This window comes from Pseudorasbora parva, chromosome 1 (assembly GCF_024679245.1).
Source record: "Pseudorasbora parva isolate DD20220531a chromosome 1, ASM2467924v1, whole genome shotgun sequence".
Classification (NCBI taxonomy): Eukaryota; Metazoa; Chordata; class Actinopteri; order Cypriniformes; family Gobionidae; genus Pseudorasbora; species Pseudorasbora parva.
This window is the reverse complement of record NC_090172.1, coordinates 34,605,395-34,624,858: the sequence shown is the minus strand read 5'-3', so window position 1 is coordinate 34,624,858 and position 19,464 is coordinate 34,605,395. Positions and strand designations below refer to the sequence as shown.

General features: G+C 36.8%; 1 protein-coding gene across 1 annotated transcript in view; it reads right to left on the bottom strand.

Annotated features, from left to right (window-relative positions):
* Positions 1-19,464, bottom strand: part of ube3c (ubiquitin protein ligase E3C) — a 32,535-nt gene that overhangs the window by 12,314 nt on the left and 757 nt on the right. Inside the window, exons 2-19 of the mRNA XM_067438633.1 lie at positions 19,005-19,143; positions 18,735-18,788; positions 18,363-18,437; positions 18,105-18,251; positions 16,428-16,543; positions 16,133-16,287; positions 15,818-15,971; positions 14,794-15,014; positions 14,478-14,629; positions 14,182-14,369; positions 8,743-8,829; positions 8,487-8,644; positions 8,064-8,290; positions 5,004-5,108; positions 3,760-3,847; positions 2,006-2,103; positions 1,623-1,755; positions 527-774 (exon numbers count right to left, since the gene is read on the bottom strand). Of these exons, the coding sequence (XP_067294734.1) occupies positions 527-774; positions 1,623-1,755; positions 2,006-2,103; positions 3,760-3,847; positions 5,004-5,108; positions 8,064-8,290; positions 8,487-8,644; positions 8,743-8,829; positions 14,182-14,369; positions 14,478-14,629; positions 14,794-15,014; positions 15,818-15,971; positions 16,133-16,287; positions 16,428-16,543; positions 18,105-18,251; positions 18,363-18,437; positions 18,735-18,788; positions 19,005-19,070 (2,472 nt within the window). The 5' untranslated portion in view covers positions 19,071-19,143. The remainder of the gene's footprint in view (positions 1-526; positions 775-1,622; positions 1,756-2,005; positions 2,104-3,759; positions 3,848-5,003; positions 5,109-8,063; positions 8,291-8,486; positions 8,645-8,742; positions 8,830-14,181; positions 14,370-14,477; positions 14,630-14,793; positions 15,015-15,817; positions 15,972-16,132; positions 16,288-16,427; positions 16,544-18,104; positions 18,252-18,362; positions 18,438-18,734; positions 18,789-19,004; positions 19,144-19,464) is intronic.

Below are 19,464 nucleotides of genomic sequence, written 5' to 3'. Positions count from 1 at the left end.
CTGGGAGTTTTTAAAAGCCTCAGGAATCTTTTCCAGGTGTTTAGAGTTAATTAGTTGATTCAGATGATTAGGTTAATAGCTCGTTTAGAGAACCTTTTCATGATATGCTAATTTTTTGAGATAGGAATTTTGGGTTTTCATGAGCTGTATGCCAAAATCATCAGTATTAAAACAATAAAAGACCTGAAATATTTCAGTTGGTGTGCAATGAATCTAAAATATATGAAAGTTAAATTTTGATCATTACATAATGGAAAATAGTTAACTTGAGCACAATATGCAAAAAAAATGAGAAGGACCTGTATGTGAGTAAAAGACAAATGAGACAACCAAGAAAAAAAATGAAAAGACAAGCCACTGCAAGTGTTAATAAATTATTAACTTGCGGTGAAATATGTTAATCAAAATCGTGAACAGGTGATTAAACTGATTTCGTAATGCTCTTTTGTCTCTGCGCCACTGAATACATAAAGAATGTTATAGTCCAATGCAATACATCACGTAATCCTTGCGAAAGTGGTCTTACCTTTCCCAGTATCCTGCCAAGGAAGTAGTAATGACGGGTGAAGGATTCTCCCACAAGCATCTCTGCAGTGGGGCTTGGATAGAGAAGTCCTTCATTAGTTGTCCTGAAGAAACCTTGGTTAGGATTAAAGCCTGACTTTAACAGTTCATTCAAGAACTCTCTAAATATCCCTCCTCCATCAATGCCAGCTTCATCTAGCCCATGAGCATTTAGCAGATGAACTCTGATCCTCTTCTTGAGATCAGGTTCTGAAATAGAGATAAACAAATGTATTTAGAATGTTCTTCATGAATCGCAAGAAAGAAATCTGTAGAAAAACGGTGGAGGTATTGGTCATTTTCTGCCAGGACATTATCCGTTAAGTTTACAGACATTTCCTTTAACTAACAAACAAAATGCAATGCATAATTCAAAACATCTGTGAAAAATCAATACAGATAATTAATTAAAATTAACAATACATTGTGCCCTACTTCATCTATGCATGGTAACCTACTTGACAAGTGCAGGGAATAATATAATGTGAGAACTTATTTATAAATTTAATTTTAGTTTAATTTTAGTTTTAATTTTAGTTATTAATTTTAGTTATTTTAATTTTAAAACTTTAATTTTAGTTTTAATTTTAAATTCTCATTCAGATTTTCCATTCAATCAACAAGCAATGAATAAAACACCAAATCCCTGCACTACATTACTTTTTTCGATAATCTTGTTTCACTTGGGAAAAGATCTGTCACTACTTCTGTTACATAGAAACTTCAAAGACTTAACATCAGCCTGTGCTATAGTCAGAAAAACATTTGCTATAAAATATTTACAAATAAAAAACACCAAATATTTCACACTATGTTCTATCATCTCTAAACATCTGGTGCCACACAACTAACAGACTTCTCAGTGAGTTCTTGAGTTCTACTCAAGACACCTTGCCCTAAATCATCAAACCGCTTTCGTTGATAGCTGCTATAAATTATTGTATCTAATTCCTTTAATGTCTCTTCTCAGTGCCTATGGACATCACATTCCGTGTGCTAATCACTTTTTATTACAAGAGCTTTCAGCATATTTGAAGGGGTAGGTTTGCCTTGTTTACCATTCTCAGGGGATAATTTGTCATATGCATCTTCATAGATGTAGTTCCGCCGAATAGTGACGTTAACGCCATCCAAAAAAGGGCCCTCTCCTTGTACCTCCCGCTTATCTGCATAGATCAACTTCTGGAAAATCTAAAACAGAATGAAAGAAGTTGAGCCGCTTAAAGTCACTTAACAGATTCGAATTTGAGCATGTGATTCTCACTTTCTCACCATTTCTTATCTATAGCACAAAAACACATGCCAGACTTTGTAAAACATAAATGCATTAAATTAATAATTACAGCTTTCAACCATCTCTTTAATTCACAGATCAGTAAATGGTAAGACCAGTGCTGAGCACGAAACAGACTACATATAATACCAGTAATGGCCGTCTTACCTTCACTCTCTCCTCAAAGGGCACAACAAACGGTAGTTCAGTGAGGATAGCTAAATGTCTCTCCTCTGATACTGACAATGGTGGAGGCTCCAGGCCAACTGTGGGGGTGACAAAAAAACGTTATTCTTCAAGTCATCTCTGAATATCTCCTTATTTTCCAATCCTTTTTCCCTTTGTATACTTGACACTTCTTATCCTCCCTCTAAATTGTGCAATTAACAAAACAAATGAACATCTACAAAATATACAATGAAATTATAAAACCCCTAATATTGTGTTTTTCACCTATAGGAATCTAATCAATAATTTATTCATCTGATGATCAATTTACATGGACAACAAAAGATACAAAACTGAAAAGCAAAAATCATAATAATAATAATTCAATGTTTAATTTTTGTATTAAAGGTCGACGTGGAGAAGAGCACGCATTTAGCGCTTGCATCTCCCAGTTATGGTAAGAGGCGGGACCCTTCCGGGCAAAGTGCGCTAAGCTGCTGTCCAATCACAACACGGGAAGCGCTGGCCCAATCAGAACTCGTTACGTGTTTCTGAAGGAGGGACTTCAGAGAACAAGGAAATCATCAGGCCGTTTTTAGGACAGAGGAAACAGCGCTGTACAGATAAGTAAACTGTGTGAAAAATATTGTGTTTTTTTACATGCGAAACATGAACTCATGTTATATTGCACACTGTAAACACAATCAAAGCTTTGAAAACACACAAAGAACGGGAACTTTAAATGGGTGGGTCCATGATAAGCATAAGAGACTTCTTTCAAGAACATTAAAAAAAATATCATTAACCCCAAACATATCCACATATTTTCTATTCACAGCAAGGTCAAATGATGTGCAGTAAATGGTTAAAGAGATAATTAACCTGCACAAGACAATGATGTCTGTTGCAAAAGACCTACTTCATTTGCATCTGTACACTTGCACAACCTTGAGTGAGGTCTTCTTCCAGCCTTGCTGAATGCGATATTTACAGAGCATCCCATTAAAGATCACTCAATCCCACTCTGTCTTTCCTGCCACACACTTTTAATTAACTCAGCAGCGATTTGCCCATCCACATGTCCTCTCCCTCCATTACAGGGACGTTTGTTTTGTATTATACAAACGTTTTGACCAAGAGGGAAAAAAACTGCCAAAGCAGCAGATGAGAAGTGCCATTCATCTAATACGTTGCTTGCATGGTGGAACGATTCTACTCAATTAGTCAGTCCTTTCTCTCTCTCCACAAACCACCTATCAAGGGGCCATTTTGGTTGAGAAATATGGCGCTGCATGGTCAATACAGGAGCCATTCGTCACTACCTCGCAAGTCCATTTAGGTAAATGAAAAAGGTCCGGACAAACAGGCAGCCAGATGTGTCCAGCCTTAGGCTAATTGAAATTTTAAGCACATATGCTCCAGGGTGGTATGGAAAAGATCATTCTCACTGGTACTAGTAAGCATTAAGACCCTCTTGAGTGTTCTTGCTTTGAAATGAAATGGCTTGACAGAAGCCATGTCATTATTACTACATGCTTTTGTTTGTGTTCCATGCTTTTGTTTGTGGTGTGGCAGTGGTTCATGTACAAAAAAGCAAATGGTTAGTGGTTCAATCCCCGGTTCCACCTGTGGAAGTGTCCATGAGCAAGACATCTAACCACAGCTGCACCCAACGAGCTGGATGGTGCCTTACATGGCTGACATTGCCGTCGGTGTATGAATGGATGAATGTGAGGTATAAGTATAAGTCTTACCATCTAATGTGGACTGAAGCGGTCCGATACGTCCCATTCTCCTGGTCCTCCAAACATGTCTTGCAGAGGGCACATAGAGCTGGGTCACCTACACACAAACAATAATATACACAGCAAGTCAGTTCACTACAAGCATATTTGAACTTATTTATTTAGAGCCATGCATTTTTGTTTATATTATGGATGTGCCTAAAGCCATATCATTGATTTAGAAAGGCATGTAAAATAACTTCTAAATTAATCAAAGAATAATAGAAAGAAAACTTGTGCTTGCTAGATAACAGAGCGAGGTGATAGCCTAATATTTTAGAAAATATAAAAATTACAATGCAATGTTAAGTGTGTAAAATGAATGAGTGTAAACTCTATGAGCACAGCACCATCAGTTGTATTGCAGTTTCTGTATATTGTCTCTAAGAAATTAGAGCTTGTTAAGAGAAACATGAACTAAGATACTGCATTATAGACACTGTCTATTTCAAATGTCTATTAAAATATAAAATACATATAATGTTTTTCTGTCTTACTGGAGCTGGCAAGCAGACGTCATGTGACGTAACACTGTGTCTACACTGGGTTCGTCGCTACAGCATGAAGCTATCTGTACTGGACACGTCAAAGAAATAGAACGTTTTTGTTTTTGTAGATTCGTTTTTGTAGTTTAATGACCAATAGGAGCAATTTCTTATTAACAAACACACTACTAAATAACTATTCCTTTTATTTAACATTTAGTATTATTGTTTTGTATTATTAAAGGATATTTTAATTAATGTTTTATTCAATTATTAAAAGATTTTGAAAAAAAAAAAAAAAAATTGTGAATCATAAAAGGCATATGCTATATGCAAATGATGAGGGCAACAAGGTTACATTTTAAACCAGCTTTTCACATGGTTTAGACAAACCCTCAGTTTATGTCCCACCCACAATTGGCTTCATCCAAATACCGTTACAAATAATTTTGCCATTGCTACAGATACAAATATTGGCTTTGCTGTGCACTCATATTTTAAATAATTAAAATCATTACGCTTTCATAATAAATTGTATTTATTCTTCAAAATGCAAACACTTGCAATTCTTTAGCAAAAATCAAACTAGTCCAGCTCTCACTGAGACTTTAATGATTATCAATCAAAAACATTGCAATCACGTCATTCTTGGATTGTTTAAACAGCAAAACTAGTAATTCTGTTTATTAGGTTTTAATCATATGATTACATTTCTTAAATTAATTTTACCTTGTCTGCCCTGATGTTGACCTCATCAGACAGCCAATGACCTGATGGACAGAATGGTCTTCGAATATCTCTGGCTTTGAGCATTTTCACAAGGTTGGTAATCACCTAACATATTTAAAAAAATATGTTTAGTAGAATGTTCATTCACAATCAGGACAGTGGAAGTAAAAAAAATGGCTGATCACACATAAATAAACACATGTAAATTCTGAAAGCATTTAAAAATATTAATCTTCTAAAACCATTATTAAAAACAATACGATGTAGTCAGAAACAGTTCAGCATCTGCCCCATGTGTTTGTCTTACTTCTTTAATAAGTATAATTAGTATAACAGTGTTCATATAATAGTGCAACCAAAAGTGGAGGTGGCTGCACAGCTACCCAAGTATGTATTTTGTTGACATCAGGGCACAAATATACACATACTCACTTGTGCAAGGAAAAAAAAACACACCCCAAATATGTATTTTGTAAGTATTCATTCTCTGTAAATGGTGGGTAATTCACAGCTGAAGTCAGTTGACTTAATCTGAATTCACTTATCTACAGTTCTGTTTAATGCTCATTTTCTCCGATTACAGTGTCAAACAAATGTCTGGCAGGCCATTTCTAGAGAACGCCTATCAATCTCTGACCAAGGAATGTTAACACCAAAGAGTCTGTAATAACGGCAAGTGCAAAACTCCGTGGCTGGTGAGTTTGAGGGGCAGGGGGTCCGAAGGCTCTTCCTGTCTAAATGGAATGAATAAGCATTGGTTAATTAGCCCATCGGGTTAAGTGCAGGCCTTAATGGGTCTCTCCAAAACTCCTGCGGTGACATCTCTCTCCAAACAGGGCCAAGAAGAAAGTTCCATTAGCAATATTAATACAAGCTTAGTTGATCATTTTCATTCAATTAACTTCTTTCAATTAAATAGATAGCTCGACAATAGGAGTGATAAAACATCCGGAGGGACGGCCCATGGCTGGAGGCAAACATTAGTGTGTGAGGGGTCAACAGCGTTAGAGCTGACTGTAAATTGCACATTCAATTTGGGAAATGCGTTTCTCCTGCTTGTACTTCTTTAATGGGTCGTTTTAGCTGACAGGAGGCGTTTTCCGCCATCTTTTGTGGAAATCTTTCAGAGCTTATTGTTTGGGTTCCACTGGTCAAGTCTGTACAGCACACAAAAGGCTGTCTTTTAAAGTGCTTTTCTCAGAACAAGAGGCTTGCTGGAATAGAACAGAAAATTCTGTAGTGTGTGTTTGATTAAGGTTAGAGCAAAACTCTGCAGGACAGTGGCACTCCAGCATGTTACCTATCCCTGACTAAGGATGTTTTTAGTTTTTCATTTTAAAGTGCACCTGTTTGTGTTCTGGGATTCCGCTCATAGTGGTCTTCCATAAAGATGGACTGACAATTTAGATCCACAGACTAGCTGTTGTTACACATACGGATAAATGTATATTAGTCTGGAATGTCACTCAAAATGATAAATAGTATATAATTTATTACAGTTGCTCTTTGCTTTTTAACTGTGCCCACCCATAGAACTAGACAATGCTTTTTTTTGGTAACGCATTTCCAAATGTTTATTATAATACTGCTTGGTTCATTGGTTCACTAGGTCAAATTATTTCCTCACCATACTCAAACTGCTCCAGATTTTGTTTTCAATTATGACTAATCATAACTAATCATAACATTTCCAGGTGTTCTCTGGCTGATTATTTTAGTGCTGATGTGAGCGTGATTACTCTGTTCATTTATGCCTAAGCACCAACTGAGGGAGACAATACACCAGGTTTCGAAACAAATACTTTAAACAAAACAGGTGCGAAAATTAGGGATTTAACAATATATCGTGTCGAAATATATCACAATACAAAATTTCAACAATATGTATCATGGACAGTGACAATATGTATTGTGTATAGTTCTCCCAAAATAAAGGTTTTAGTGTCAGTAATAGATTTAACTACTATATAAATGTTGAATATAACGTTAAATAATGCAATGGGGGAATATTTGTGTGTCCTGAAGCCAAATGTCTAATGTTAACAGTAAAAAGTGGGCTGCATTATTTAAAATATCTAATCTGTGACAGAGTGCAAGCATATTTGTCTGGTGTCACCATTGTCCTGTGCATTGGGTTACCAGCACCAAGTCCAAGCCTGTTCATTTCCACCCCGATGTAATGCCAAATTCGTGACATGAGGGTATCATTACACCACTAGTGAAAATGCCTAAAACCTGAAATCTATATATATTTTTTAATCTGTTTATTTGAACCTTTTCTCCAAATTACGTGAACAGGATTAGATAGCAGTAACCATAGTTTTGGGAAATGTGTAATATCAGTAGAAGAAAAAAATCATAATGATGTCATTAATGGTGTCTATAATAATATTTGGATACTGGAGACACATATGTACTGAGATAAACTGTATAATATATATTATTATAATTAATTATAATGCGACTATCTCTAAGACATACATTAATAACATGTGTCCTTTAATTTTTAACTATCAGTTTTGAGCTCTACAAATCTATTTTTAAAAAAGATGTGAAATTAAATGAAAAGACAAAAGTAGGTAAATGAGCTGTCAAAAGCACAAACATAAGTAATGAGGAAAAAGCTGAAACTTGACATGTGGATGGAATTAAGAACATGATGGAGGAAGACGAGGAAGAGGATGATGGAGAAAGACAGGGAGTAAAGACAGCTGACTAATATCCTAATGCCGTTATTCAGCTCACTTAGTCTTGGCAAACAACCTATTAATTTCCCGAGTGAGTGGTCTTCCTGCCTGGCTGATCAGCACTGATGGCCATAACAGATGCTAAGACTATTCGCCTCATTAATTGTCAACTCATCTAATTAGGTCATCAAAGACGTTGTTACGACTGCTAATACAGCGCCCAGTTAGAAGTAACGCCCATCATCCATTGGAGATATTATTTATCATCGCTAATGAATGTTGAATAAGTACTAGTGAGAACCTTCTTATGGAAGTGAATTCTGCATTAACATCAGCTAGGCAATAAGACAGTATGAGATATAGAGGAAATCACCTTAAAGAGCTGGACCCATCGTTTCTGCTGAGCCTGAATGCGCTGTTGTACTTGGCTGTTGGTTTTCACCCCCACACTACGGAACGCTGCTACATACTCCTCTTTGTGCTCCGTCTTAGTCTCAGGATAGGCCAGCTTAATGATTCCCAGACACGCGTCCCGCAAACACCGAGACAATGTCACCAACTCGGCCAGAGAGAATGGCATCATAGACGACTGGCTCTGACCTGCGCAAGCAATGAGAAACACTTACTATGTAACATTCCATTTAAAAAATATGAGCAAGTATTAACAATATCACAGTGAAAAGAAGGCAGAAAGAACAAAATGACCTGAAGTATTTGGATATATTTTATTCAATATTCTACTTCAAAATATTTCTATACAGTTATTAGTACATTTATGCAGAATAGGTGTTATTACCATCTGCTGAGCTGCCAAAAAACTCGCTGTCATGCACAGAGATGAGTGAATGACTGAAGAGTGAACTGAAGAGATAGAAGAGAGGGATGATCCTGTTGGAATCCTCCGGAGACATTGGAGAACCTCGGGACATCACCTGCAACAAGGGAACCATAGAGCTACACAAAAAAGACAGAATAAAGAGAAAAGAAAAATGGATTCATTAATATTATATTCAAGAAATACACATTAGAAAAGAACAATGTGGAAAACTCACCCCGTGATCATTTTAGTCTTCATAGATGTGATTAAATACCAGAGGTGTCTAAGAAAGCGAGCATTGAAGGCTAGACTGTACAAAAGCCTAAAAAAGGACAAAAAGACAGAATAAAGATTTTTAGCCTTAGCACACCAGCTAATATACCACTAAACATTATGTAGCCTAGGTAATACACACACATTATTACTAAACGATTACTAAACGATTCAACACTTTAGTCAACAGGAACTATGCTCATCTCTAAATGCTCAAATAACCACATCTCCTGCCCATAAAACCTGAACTTTCCAAATTTCCAGCAGGACTAATAAAATAGAAAAAAAATAAAAACAACCCAGTGAGCTGGAATTTCTAGTCTTTGTATGTGACCACAGGAAAGATTAAATGAGCCATTAAGCTTTATTTAGGTGAGGCACCTTCCATTAGTAAACTAGCAGTCTGCTTCAGGGTCGTAAACAGACCAGTGGTTCCTGTGGGGGCTCCATTTAAGTTAATGACGGCAAGAGTGACAATGTAGTACGGCCACAATTGCCTGACCATAGAAGCAGTGCTGCCATCACAAATTAGATACTGTGCTTAGGCCAACCAAATCATTAAACCTAACAGCCGTCACACCAGGGTGTAAGAAATCGCTCTGGTGGTTACTGCATGCTTGTTTTGTGTCAAGGGGTGAAAGACTAAATAAAGCATAATTGGAAGTAATTAAGGGAGAAAATAAGATTAAAGTTGGAGTAAGGTTAGATAAGAATGTGCACCTTACACAAAGCACTAGTTTCCAATATGATTTATGTCTGGTGGCACTCCTACAATAAAATAACAAAACAATTGCAGAATTCTCACTGAGAAACCCTAAATAGACAAGCGAACACCCTTGTGATTTAGAGTAACTGGTCCAACAATTTCTTTTCTTTTTAATTCACCAAGACTGAGAAATAAGTAGACTGCAAAACTGACACACTAAGCAAAATGCTATTCGTTTTGTTTTTCTCAATATAATAAATATATTAGTTTATGAAAGATTCAATCAAGGACCAATTCCAGTTGAATAAATACAATATTTATTGCTTACAGGCTTTAGAGAATATGCACTGTAAAGAAAAGAAAAAAATGTTTAAACATTTAAAATAAAATAAAAAAAGAGAACTGTAAAGAGACCTGTTAATGGGTTAACAGTAGGTTCCCGGTACGGGGAAAAGGTGTTATTGATCTAACCTTACATTTTGTGTAATTTTACATTCAAATGTATTTTAAATGTATAATTTGTGAAAAAAAAAAAAAAAAATCTCTTATAATTTACAGTGAATCATTGTAAACTGGGCATTACTAGAATTCCCTTTGTGATAACATTTGATGGTTTTTAAGTATACTTAAATAAATTAAATAATTATGCTTCATTTTTTCTCATCAGTTAAATTAGGGTTGTGTGTTACATCTTATGTATGTTTAATAAATGCTTATTGCATTATTTCAGTGTCATGTATGTTACCAAGATGGTGTTTTGCGTTTAGCTTCTTTATATTAATATGTGTCTTAGCTTGTGGAAAAGTCACTTGCGATGAACATTGATTCATCATGTAGTTTTCTCTTGTACCACTAGTGTTATTATGGTGGATGTCAGTAAATGTTAAAAGTACAAAACAGTTTTTAGTAACATTGGAGGGCTTTTGGATGTACCGGTTAATTATTTTATTTTATTTTTTAATATTTTTCTCAAAAATATTCTTGTTCTGTACATTTTACTGTATTTTTTTACAGAATTATTCTGGCAACCACAGCTGGCAGTTTTATTTTATTTTTTGCCATGTGTTTGACTGAAATGTGAAATTTATCTGACTCCAGGGAGTTAAAAAAACTAAAGAAGGGCCTACTGATTTTTTATAAATAAGATATGCAAGGATAATGAAGTTGCACTTGGAAATCTCGTATCTATTATTTACATTAATAATTGTTTTATTTTTTAATTTAATCTTTCTGATCTTTGCTTCTAAACACAATTTATTTTCTAGCATTTGGCTATTTTCTTGGAGACTTGGAAGTAAACGCCCACGGCTAGGATTGGATAAGATTTGCATATTCAATTAGCTTCAGCTCCGCTGTCATATCTATGCCACTGTCAGTTCACATGAGGGAGATATTATTTTGAAAGCGGCAACTGCAAAGATTCTCTCGACCACAGGGCTCGTAAACGTCTTCATCAAGCAAACACAATGATTTATTTCTCATCCACCCACATCCTGTTTGGAATATTATTTCTGTATTACATGGCCCCCAGGATCGGTCGATATAAGCGTAAACCGCACACACACACACACACACACACACACACACACACACACACACACACACACACACACACACACACACACACACACACACACACACACACACACACAGACACACACAGACACACACAGACACACGCAACCAGATCAAGAAAGAATTTCTGCCAATGGGCGTACGTTTTGGTAGCCCATCTGGAAACGTGAGCTGGGACTTTAAAAATAAATGAAGTATCACACATTCAAAATATTATGATCCGAAGAAAGCTTATGCAGCGACTGTGTTCTTCCACAATATCTTGCTATCTTCTTCCAGATTGTTGTTGCTGCTGGCTAGCGTGATCCGAACAGCTCCATGAGTCGGTGGGCGGAGCTACTGAATTACATGTTCTGTAGAGGTGTGTTTTGTCACGCAATGACTTAAGGATGAAGCACACCATCGTTTTCTGGGCCTGGTGTCTATAAAAGCTTTTCTTTGACTAAAAAGGAAGTTTTCAGCTCTGGAACTTACAGGATAAACTTATATCATCACCATGACCTTTTATATCAAAAGCTCAAGGAAAAGTTGATTTTTCAATTGATCACCCTTTAAATATTCAAAACAAATACAGCAGGCTTAACATGAATGAGACCTTTCCATGAACAGGAACCAAGCATGCCATTTACAGTAATACGGTTTTGATACTATAATGACCTTGTTTAGTATAAAATACAGCCATAGTCTTTACTTTAAAATATGATAATGTTTAAAAGGCAACCAAGTTTGCACGCTCACTGGGTGCTTCTTTAAAGGTTGTAAATCAGGGCCAGCTGTTATACCTCTTGTAAAACTATCCCATCCACTCCAGCAGGAATTAATCTTCCTAGGCCAGCTAATTATTTTGTACAGATATCCGATAATGATAAAGTAGTGAAGGCAGGATTTATGATAAAAGCCTTCTCTTCTGGGCGGGCTGTAAAATATAAAAATATTCAAAAAATGAAAAAAAGGATGAGTAAAGAAAATGAAAGAAAACATACGGTAATAGGAATAAGTGGTTTATGCCATGTATGAAAAAAATTCAGAACAGGCAAAACATGTTAAACACATGTTTAAGATGTCAGAGTAGCATGATTATAGAGGATGTATACAGTGTTATATAGAAACTTGAGTTTTGAGTCAAATGAGGATGCTTTATATAGGATGCATGTTTTTTTTCATATATTTATGATTACTCTATATTGCCATAGAGCAAAAAAGTTAATTTTACTTTGACTAAAATGTGCATTAAACACTCTAAACATGAAATCTATTCACCCAGACAATATTCTTGATTACAATGTTGAGAATATAAAAGGGTAAAGGGTACATATAGCTTAAACCCCTAGAGAACCAATTTAGCAAGATTAAAGGGGTGATGAATTGAGAAATCAACTTTCCCTTGATATATAAAAGGTCATGGTAATATAAGAATATCCTGCAAGTTTCAGAGCTTGAAAACATTTTATAGACACCAGGCCCAGAAACCGATAGTGTCCTTCATCCTCAGGTCATCGCGTGAAAAAACAAGCCTCTACAGCACGTCTAATTCATTAGCTCCGCCAACTGACTCATGGAGGTAATCGGCCCGGCTAGCCAACAACAATAAACATGCCGAAGAATATAGCAAGATATTGCGCTATTCCTGGTTGTGGAAGAACACAGTCGCTGCATAAGCTTCCTTCTGATCCTAATATTAGGAATGAGTGGTTGAACTTTATTTTTAATGAAGTTCCAACTCACGTGGGGAAGACATGGCGTTCACTTAATTTCACTACGGAATCGTTTGTAAACAAATCTCAGGTCGATGCTGGATTTGTAGACATTTGAGATTAAAACACAATGCAGTTTCTTCTATACTGGATCTCACAGGAATAGTGCAGCACACTTATGCAAGTAAAACGTGTTTTTTATAGTATTGCATTGTTATAGATTGTTTTGATTATGTGTACGTGTCTAACAGAACATACCTTTAGCACGCTGGATTTAGACATGTATGGGCCAGGTCTCACAAAGCCCAACGTCCCGGGGCTATGCGCTTTCCAGACGAGCTACCAAAACGTAAGCCAGTCAGCAGGCCGATTAATCTCAAATAGAGAAATAATAATATTTTCTTATATCAGTAGAAACCCATGGAGTATATTCAAATTAACAGCTTTGGGAGTGGCCTCGTAGGGCAGCAAAGCATTCTGGGAATTGTTGTCTTTTAACCCCATGAGATAAACATAAATGTTCTCTTTTCTCAATCTAGAAAGCACCAAATTCTAAAATAATTTCACATTTCTACTACATTAATGACCCACTTTAAATACAGATTCATCTTCCTAGGGCTGAAGTACCCCTTTAAATAAGCAAATCTTATCCAATCCTAGCCGTGGGCGTTTACTTCCAAGTCTCCAGTGCGGCACACCCATCAAAACCCAGCGTTTTGGGTTAGCCTATTACTTATTAGTTATGATATTTTGAATGTAAAAACTTTGACCTCAGACAACTGTATACATTTTGTTTTAAAAGACCAGACATTTAACCAGACGTTCTCTCTTCCCTGTCTTTCATACCAACTCTCTCCATCACTTTCCTTCTTTCTCAAGTTCTTTCCGCTGAAATCCTGTTCTCATTTTGTCAACATAGCAGAACCAGAAGTAGATAAAGCAAAGGTAATTGAGAGGAGAGCTCATTAAACTAATTGATGAGTTACAGCAACTAAAACTGCCCTGGTAACAGAAAAAACACAGCAAGATGCGACTTAACCATCTGACTGCTTCATTAGAGATTTTATGGTTTTCTGTTTTAAAAAGCAGCAGAAAAACAGAAGCAAAGATAAATGCTCACTGACTTGAGGACAGTTTGATGTTTGGGAATTTTTTTATATACTCGTATAAAAGTGCATCCCAATCCTATCTAACTGTGATCTATAGCACTTTCTTGACTGTCTCTCTTTTATCAATTAAAGCAGTACAACATGATTCAATTATATTGCAATAAGAGAGTGATAGAGCACAAGTGTGTACTGTGCAGTAAATCTGGTTATATTAGTCATCCTTAATGTTGTATTTTATATAATGCTAGGTGATTCATTTTCTGGATGGGTTGTTTGCACCCTTGTGTGTGTGTGTGTGTGTGTGTGTGTGGTCTGACCTGACTCTGGGCACCATCATACGGTGCTGCACCATCAATGTGTGACAGATGGAGGCCATCATAGTGAATATGTCTTCACTTGCAGAGTCTCTCCACACTAATGTTAACAGAGCATTAGTCTGCTGCTTAGTGTCCAACTTCTGTACACATTCCTCTGTTATGTAATACACAGAAATCCAACTGCCATCCTTTTAAAAACAAAATGGATTATATTCACCAATTTAGTTCAAAATCGTATACTGCTCTCTGAATATTTTCTTTTGTGCAAAGATATAGATAAGAGATAATGTGTATACCTGCGCAGCAGGAAGCTGTACATTCATTTCTTCCTCATCTTCTGAATCACTGTTGATGTCAGCTCTCCTGTTGCACTCCGTCACTGGCAACAATGGCAACAGAGACTGTAGAGCATTTAAGTACAACAGCAACCCTTCCTCTGAGAGCGAACCTATACAATTGAAACAGACAAAATACTCAAACCTGATTCCCTGAATATACTCTCAAAAATATTTAAAAGAGAATTGCAAATTGATTCCTAAAGGGGTCACCCGGTGAGCACACGTTATACTAGTCATACGGTGCAGTTTTATCTTTCTTACACACACTACTTACCCAGTCCTGATTCTCCAACTGATAGCACAAAGTAAAAAAGCCAAGGAGCCTGAGCTCTGGCCTGGGCAGAAGAGGCTACAGTGGCCTGGAGAGACCAAAGGAAGTTCTGAAATGGGAAAGCTAGTTTTGGGTCTGCCAAAGCTGGCACGAAGAAATGATAGATTTGTTCAGTGAAAGGTGCTGAGATGAACTCCTCAGTGAAGGCTGAAAAAACAAACTGCCTGTGAATGAGAAAAGAGAAAAGGTTGTGAATGTAATACTAACAAACTGTAACTGAAGCCGTCTCATATGTCAGCATGTGGTAAGGACTTTAAATTTCACATTACTTTTTTCTAACTATCACAATATAGAGCCACCTTAATTATAACATATTTACACACACACTTTTGGGCATTTGTGTATCTATGAAACAACAAAACCCTCAATCCTCTGTCGAAAAGTATCAATGTTAATCAAAAGGTGATACATAACTGGAAACAACATCTGGCTGTTTTGTCTAGATACGTGCCCTGTGTGTGTGTGTGTGTGTGTGTGTGTGTGTGTGTGTGTGTGTGTGTGTGTGTGTGTGTGTGTGTGTGTGTGAGAGAGAGAGAGAGAGAGAGAGAGAGAGAGAGAGAGAGAGAGAGAGAGAGAGAGAGAGAGAGAGAGAGAGAGAGGACAAACACAGGACTGTATGCACAAGCTTATTCTCTCGCGCTCTTGTCGTTCTTCAGAGAGAAAAGAAAAGAAAACAGTAATGTTCGCCACTCAGAGTGCTAGAATGGAGGGTAAATGTTGTGTAAACTTTACATGTTGAGTCAATGAGTCTGTCTGGATTTTACTACTCTCTGTAAACACAGCAGTAAGGGAATTACTGTCCATTGGTTTTCTGGAAGGATAAAGCTAATAAGGGCAACTTTTTACTGGGTGGGATCCTTGCACCACACATACACTAAAAACAAAGACATTCCTCTAACAGCATAAATCGAATACTCTCCGAATACTAGTTAGACTTCTTCCAGTATAAACCTATGTGAGTGCGTACCTGGTATCTGGGGGGCAGGAACTGTATGTAAAGTGCAGAGGCTTGAGTGTGTGTTCCAGCAGTGTTTGTGCCAGCGGAATGGAAGGGGCGTCACTATATTCTAGACTCGATGGCAACTTGTGATTCACTAAAACATACAGAGATCTGTAGTATCCTAAAATACGGAAAGAAAATGAAAAAAATATGATTAAAGCATAATAGATGCAAACCTTAGCTAAACTAAAAAGAGACTCGTGTACAGTCTCTAACTGAATATACTAATCGATTGCCTCAAAGCATGAAGAAGTCAAATTAAACATAGGGTAAACTCTGTACCTTTCTGTACCATATAGTGCAAAATTTGCTCAATAAGTGCAGTGACATAGTTTTCATCCTGTAGAAAGGGCAAGTAGGTTCTCTCAGATGAAAACACCTCCAACATCCGCATTGGGACTGTCAAATTCAGACTATCTTCACATGCTTGCAATAACCTTTAGACACACATAGAAAAGGCTTAGTGACCAACCAACAAGCAGATCTAAAGATTTAAATGTTACTATGAGAGAGATGTATTTATTTCAAGGACGCTACTACAGAAAAAACTGTATCTGGGTAACATCTATTGTTGTACCTGCAACAGTGTCCCAGTATCCTCTTGATCTGAAACAGGCAGCTCTGTCTTTCTGGCCCAGTCAGCAGCTTGATGAACTGAGCATGGTGCTTTACCAAACTCTGACACATCCAGATCTAAAACGGATAAGACATTAACATCCCTAAATGCTCTTGGATTCATTAAGACAATAGCACCATAGTAAGCCGTCCAACTACTTTTTTTCCTTCTTCACAATAATCACATTAAAGCTACACTATGTGATATTTTCCCCCATCTAGCAGTGAAAAGGTATATGACCATCCAGAGAATATTCGTTTCTGTTCCTCTCAATTCTGATTTAGTTTTAACTCCTACGGTGGCCGATTTAGTCCAAGATTAACATGGCAATCCCCCTCTTCACATTCGACACGGTGTTATAACGTGTTAAAACGCGAAAGGCGAAGCTTGAATTTACGGGTATGTCCCTCTTTGGCTAATGTACTTTCAAGACGGAGGGGCAACATGGTGACCGGCATTCGAACCCCTCACCCGTATGTATTTTCAATGGCATATTATAAACTTACAAGAATATTTTATTACTTGAAAGAAGTAAATATACATTAATGGCTGGGCGATATGTGGAAAATATTTTATCGATAATCACCTTAAAAAATATCTGATTGGGATATCTGACTATATCATCTAAAAAAAACAGATGCCTAAAAAATGTGTCCATCCATCATGAAAGTAATCAACACAGCTTTTAAGTGAAGTCATGCATTTTTGTTAGAAAATATTCATATTATAACTTTATGAACTGCAATCACTAGTTTCCGGTAACAGTCATACGCTAGTCAAGTTCATGCGGAAGAGAGTACTCCGACTCAACACATGACGTATAGAGCAAAGCAAATCACCACCAGGCACGAAATTGAAGTCTACAACAAGATTTTTTTTAAGAGAAATGCCGAAAAAAGGGTCTGTTGCCCAGCCCTATTTGTTTAAACCGCAAGAGGCACTGAACAACAGGCAAATAAAATACACATTAGGCTATTTAAAGTTGTTCTGTCAAGTTCAGTGAGTGATTTTCTTTTGTTCTTTGATTAACATTAATTGTGGCAGCGGGTATAGCCTTATGCATGTTTAAACTTTCGCCTGGCTCTGCAGTGCGAGCCTCCGCTGACTGCGCGCAAACGGAGGAAGAGTTTATACTTGACGCGCTCGCCGCTGTACTGTTCTTTGAAACAATAGAGGGCAACTCAGAGTAATCGTTCTGTTTATGGGAACATTTGGAATAATGTGTGCATTTGTCTGTGCACTATAGAAGCGGCTCAAAGTGAATGCTTTGGATGTGTGCGCAGCACAGAAAACTGGGCGCATACAGAAGTGTTCTCTTTGGAAGCATCTTGCACTTAAAAGGATGGTATCAAGAATTAGATTTTTTATTATCTCTATAATTTTACTAAATACTAGCCCTTAGAAAATATTTAATTCATGCTATTGCATGTGAATAAATGTGAATGGTAACTATGGGGCTATGTGAATATTTGTAATTTTGTCCTGATATTGTCGATGATTGTATGGTAACTGACCGTTATAATCACCATTGTGATACTTGCAAGATGTCGTTGATAATGTGATATTGTCATATGCCCAGCCCTAATGATAATAAAAGCTTTTTAAACAGGTAATGCATATCATATCAGTGGTTCTTACCATTCTCTGTCTGTCTTCACTTTGTCTGTAAAAAAAGAGAAGCTGGCGAACAAGTTGGCCGAGTATGGCACTGTCTGTAAGTTGAGGGCCAGAGCCTGACTGGCACTGACACACACAGTGGTCAAAGAAGCCCCTTTGAATGGCATACTATATGAAAAAGAGAGACATTTCAGGAATTTAACAATCTGTCTATCAACTACAAGAAAGGTTTCAAAGAAACCCTCCCACACTTGTCAAGTTTAAAGGGATTCCTCTTACTTGCTGTTTCCTGTCTTGGTATCCCCTTATGTATGACTGAATGATGATTGCATTTTTTAGTCTTTTCCTCTCATCCTGTGGGAAACAGAAAGAAAAGTAAAACCATACATTAAGACCATCTATTTGTTCGTAACGGCAAGATTCACAATCTTACATCTGGCTCTATTCTGAAAATAGATATAACTACTCAGATACACATCATGGGAATTGTGTGATACACCAAAAAGTATTTGGACAAGACAGACTTGACAGTCATTTCATTAGATAACAAAAGTCAAACCAAACTTTTCTAACAACTAGCATAACTTTTTGGTCCTATTTTCAGAAACTTTCATTTAATAACTGTAAAATACCATGATGGATGATGCTCACCTCTCTTTTTCTTCTCTCTTCTTGTGTTCGATGAAGAAGTGACGCTTTTTCCTCCTGAACAAAACAAATGTGTTAGACATTTAGATATATTTAGATCCAATATCAACATGAAACAACAATTACCAGATTCATGTTGTCCATATGTGAAAATCATTCGCACCAGTTTAGAATTAGTAAACAAATATCTACAAATATACAACATTTGTATAATATAATAATCCTTGTAGACAAATGTCAAAGGCAGTGATGTATATCATATGGAAAACTTACTTTTCTGCTAGCACCCCCAAGGGACACCTTGGGTGTTCTCCTGAAATCTCCCTCAAAACTGAACATGGTTACACTTTTCCCATTGAGCAGCAATCAACACAAGTATCCTGTGTGTTGTGCAACAAAGTGCTGTCTGTGCCTGCAAGAATCATAATGGTAACATTATCTCATAACAGAATGTATGTTTGCTTATAAAGACTGGTAAAGATGCTGCTTAAATATATACTACTGTGAAATAAAGCAGGATGTTATGATGAAGATATTCAAAGAAAGTGTATCTTGTGATAGATAAGTGAAGAGGTAAATGTAAATACAGTGGGTGTGAATGGAAATTGACATTCTACCAGCAACTAATCTGGCACTTCAGCAGCTGTGATGAGCAACACTAAATAGAGCTGTATAAAACAAATGCATCTCCAGACAGAAATGTCACAACATGCCCTTTATGTCATGATTTATG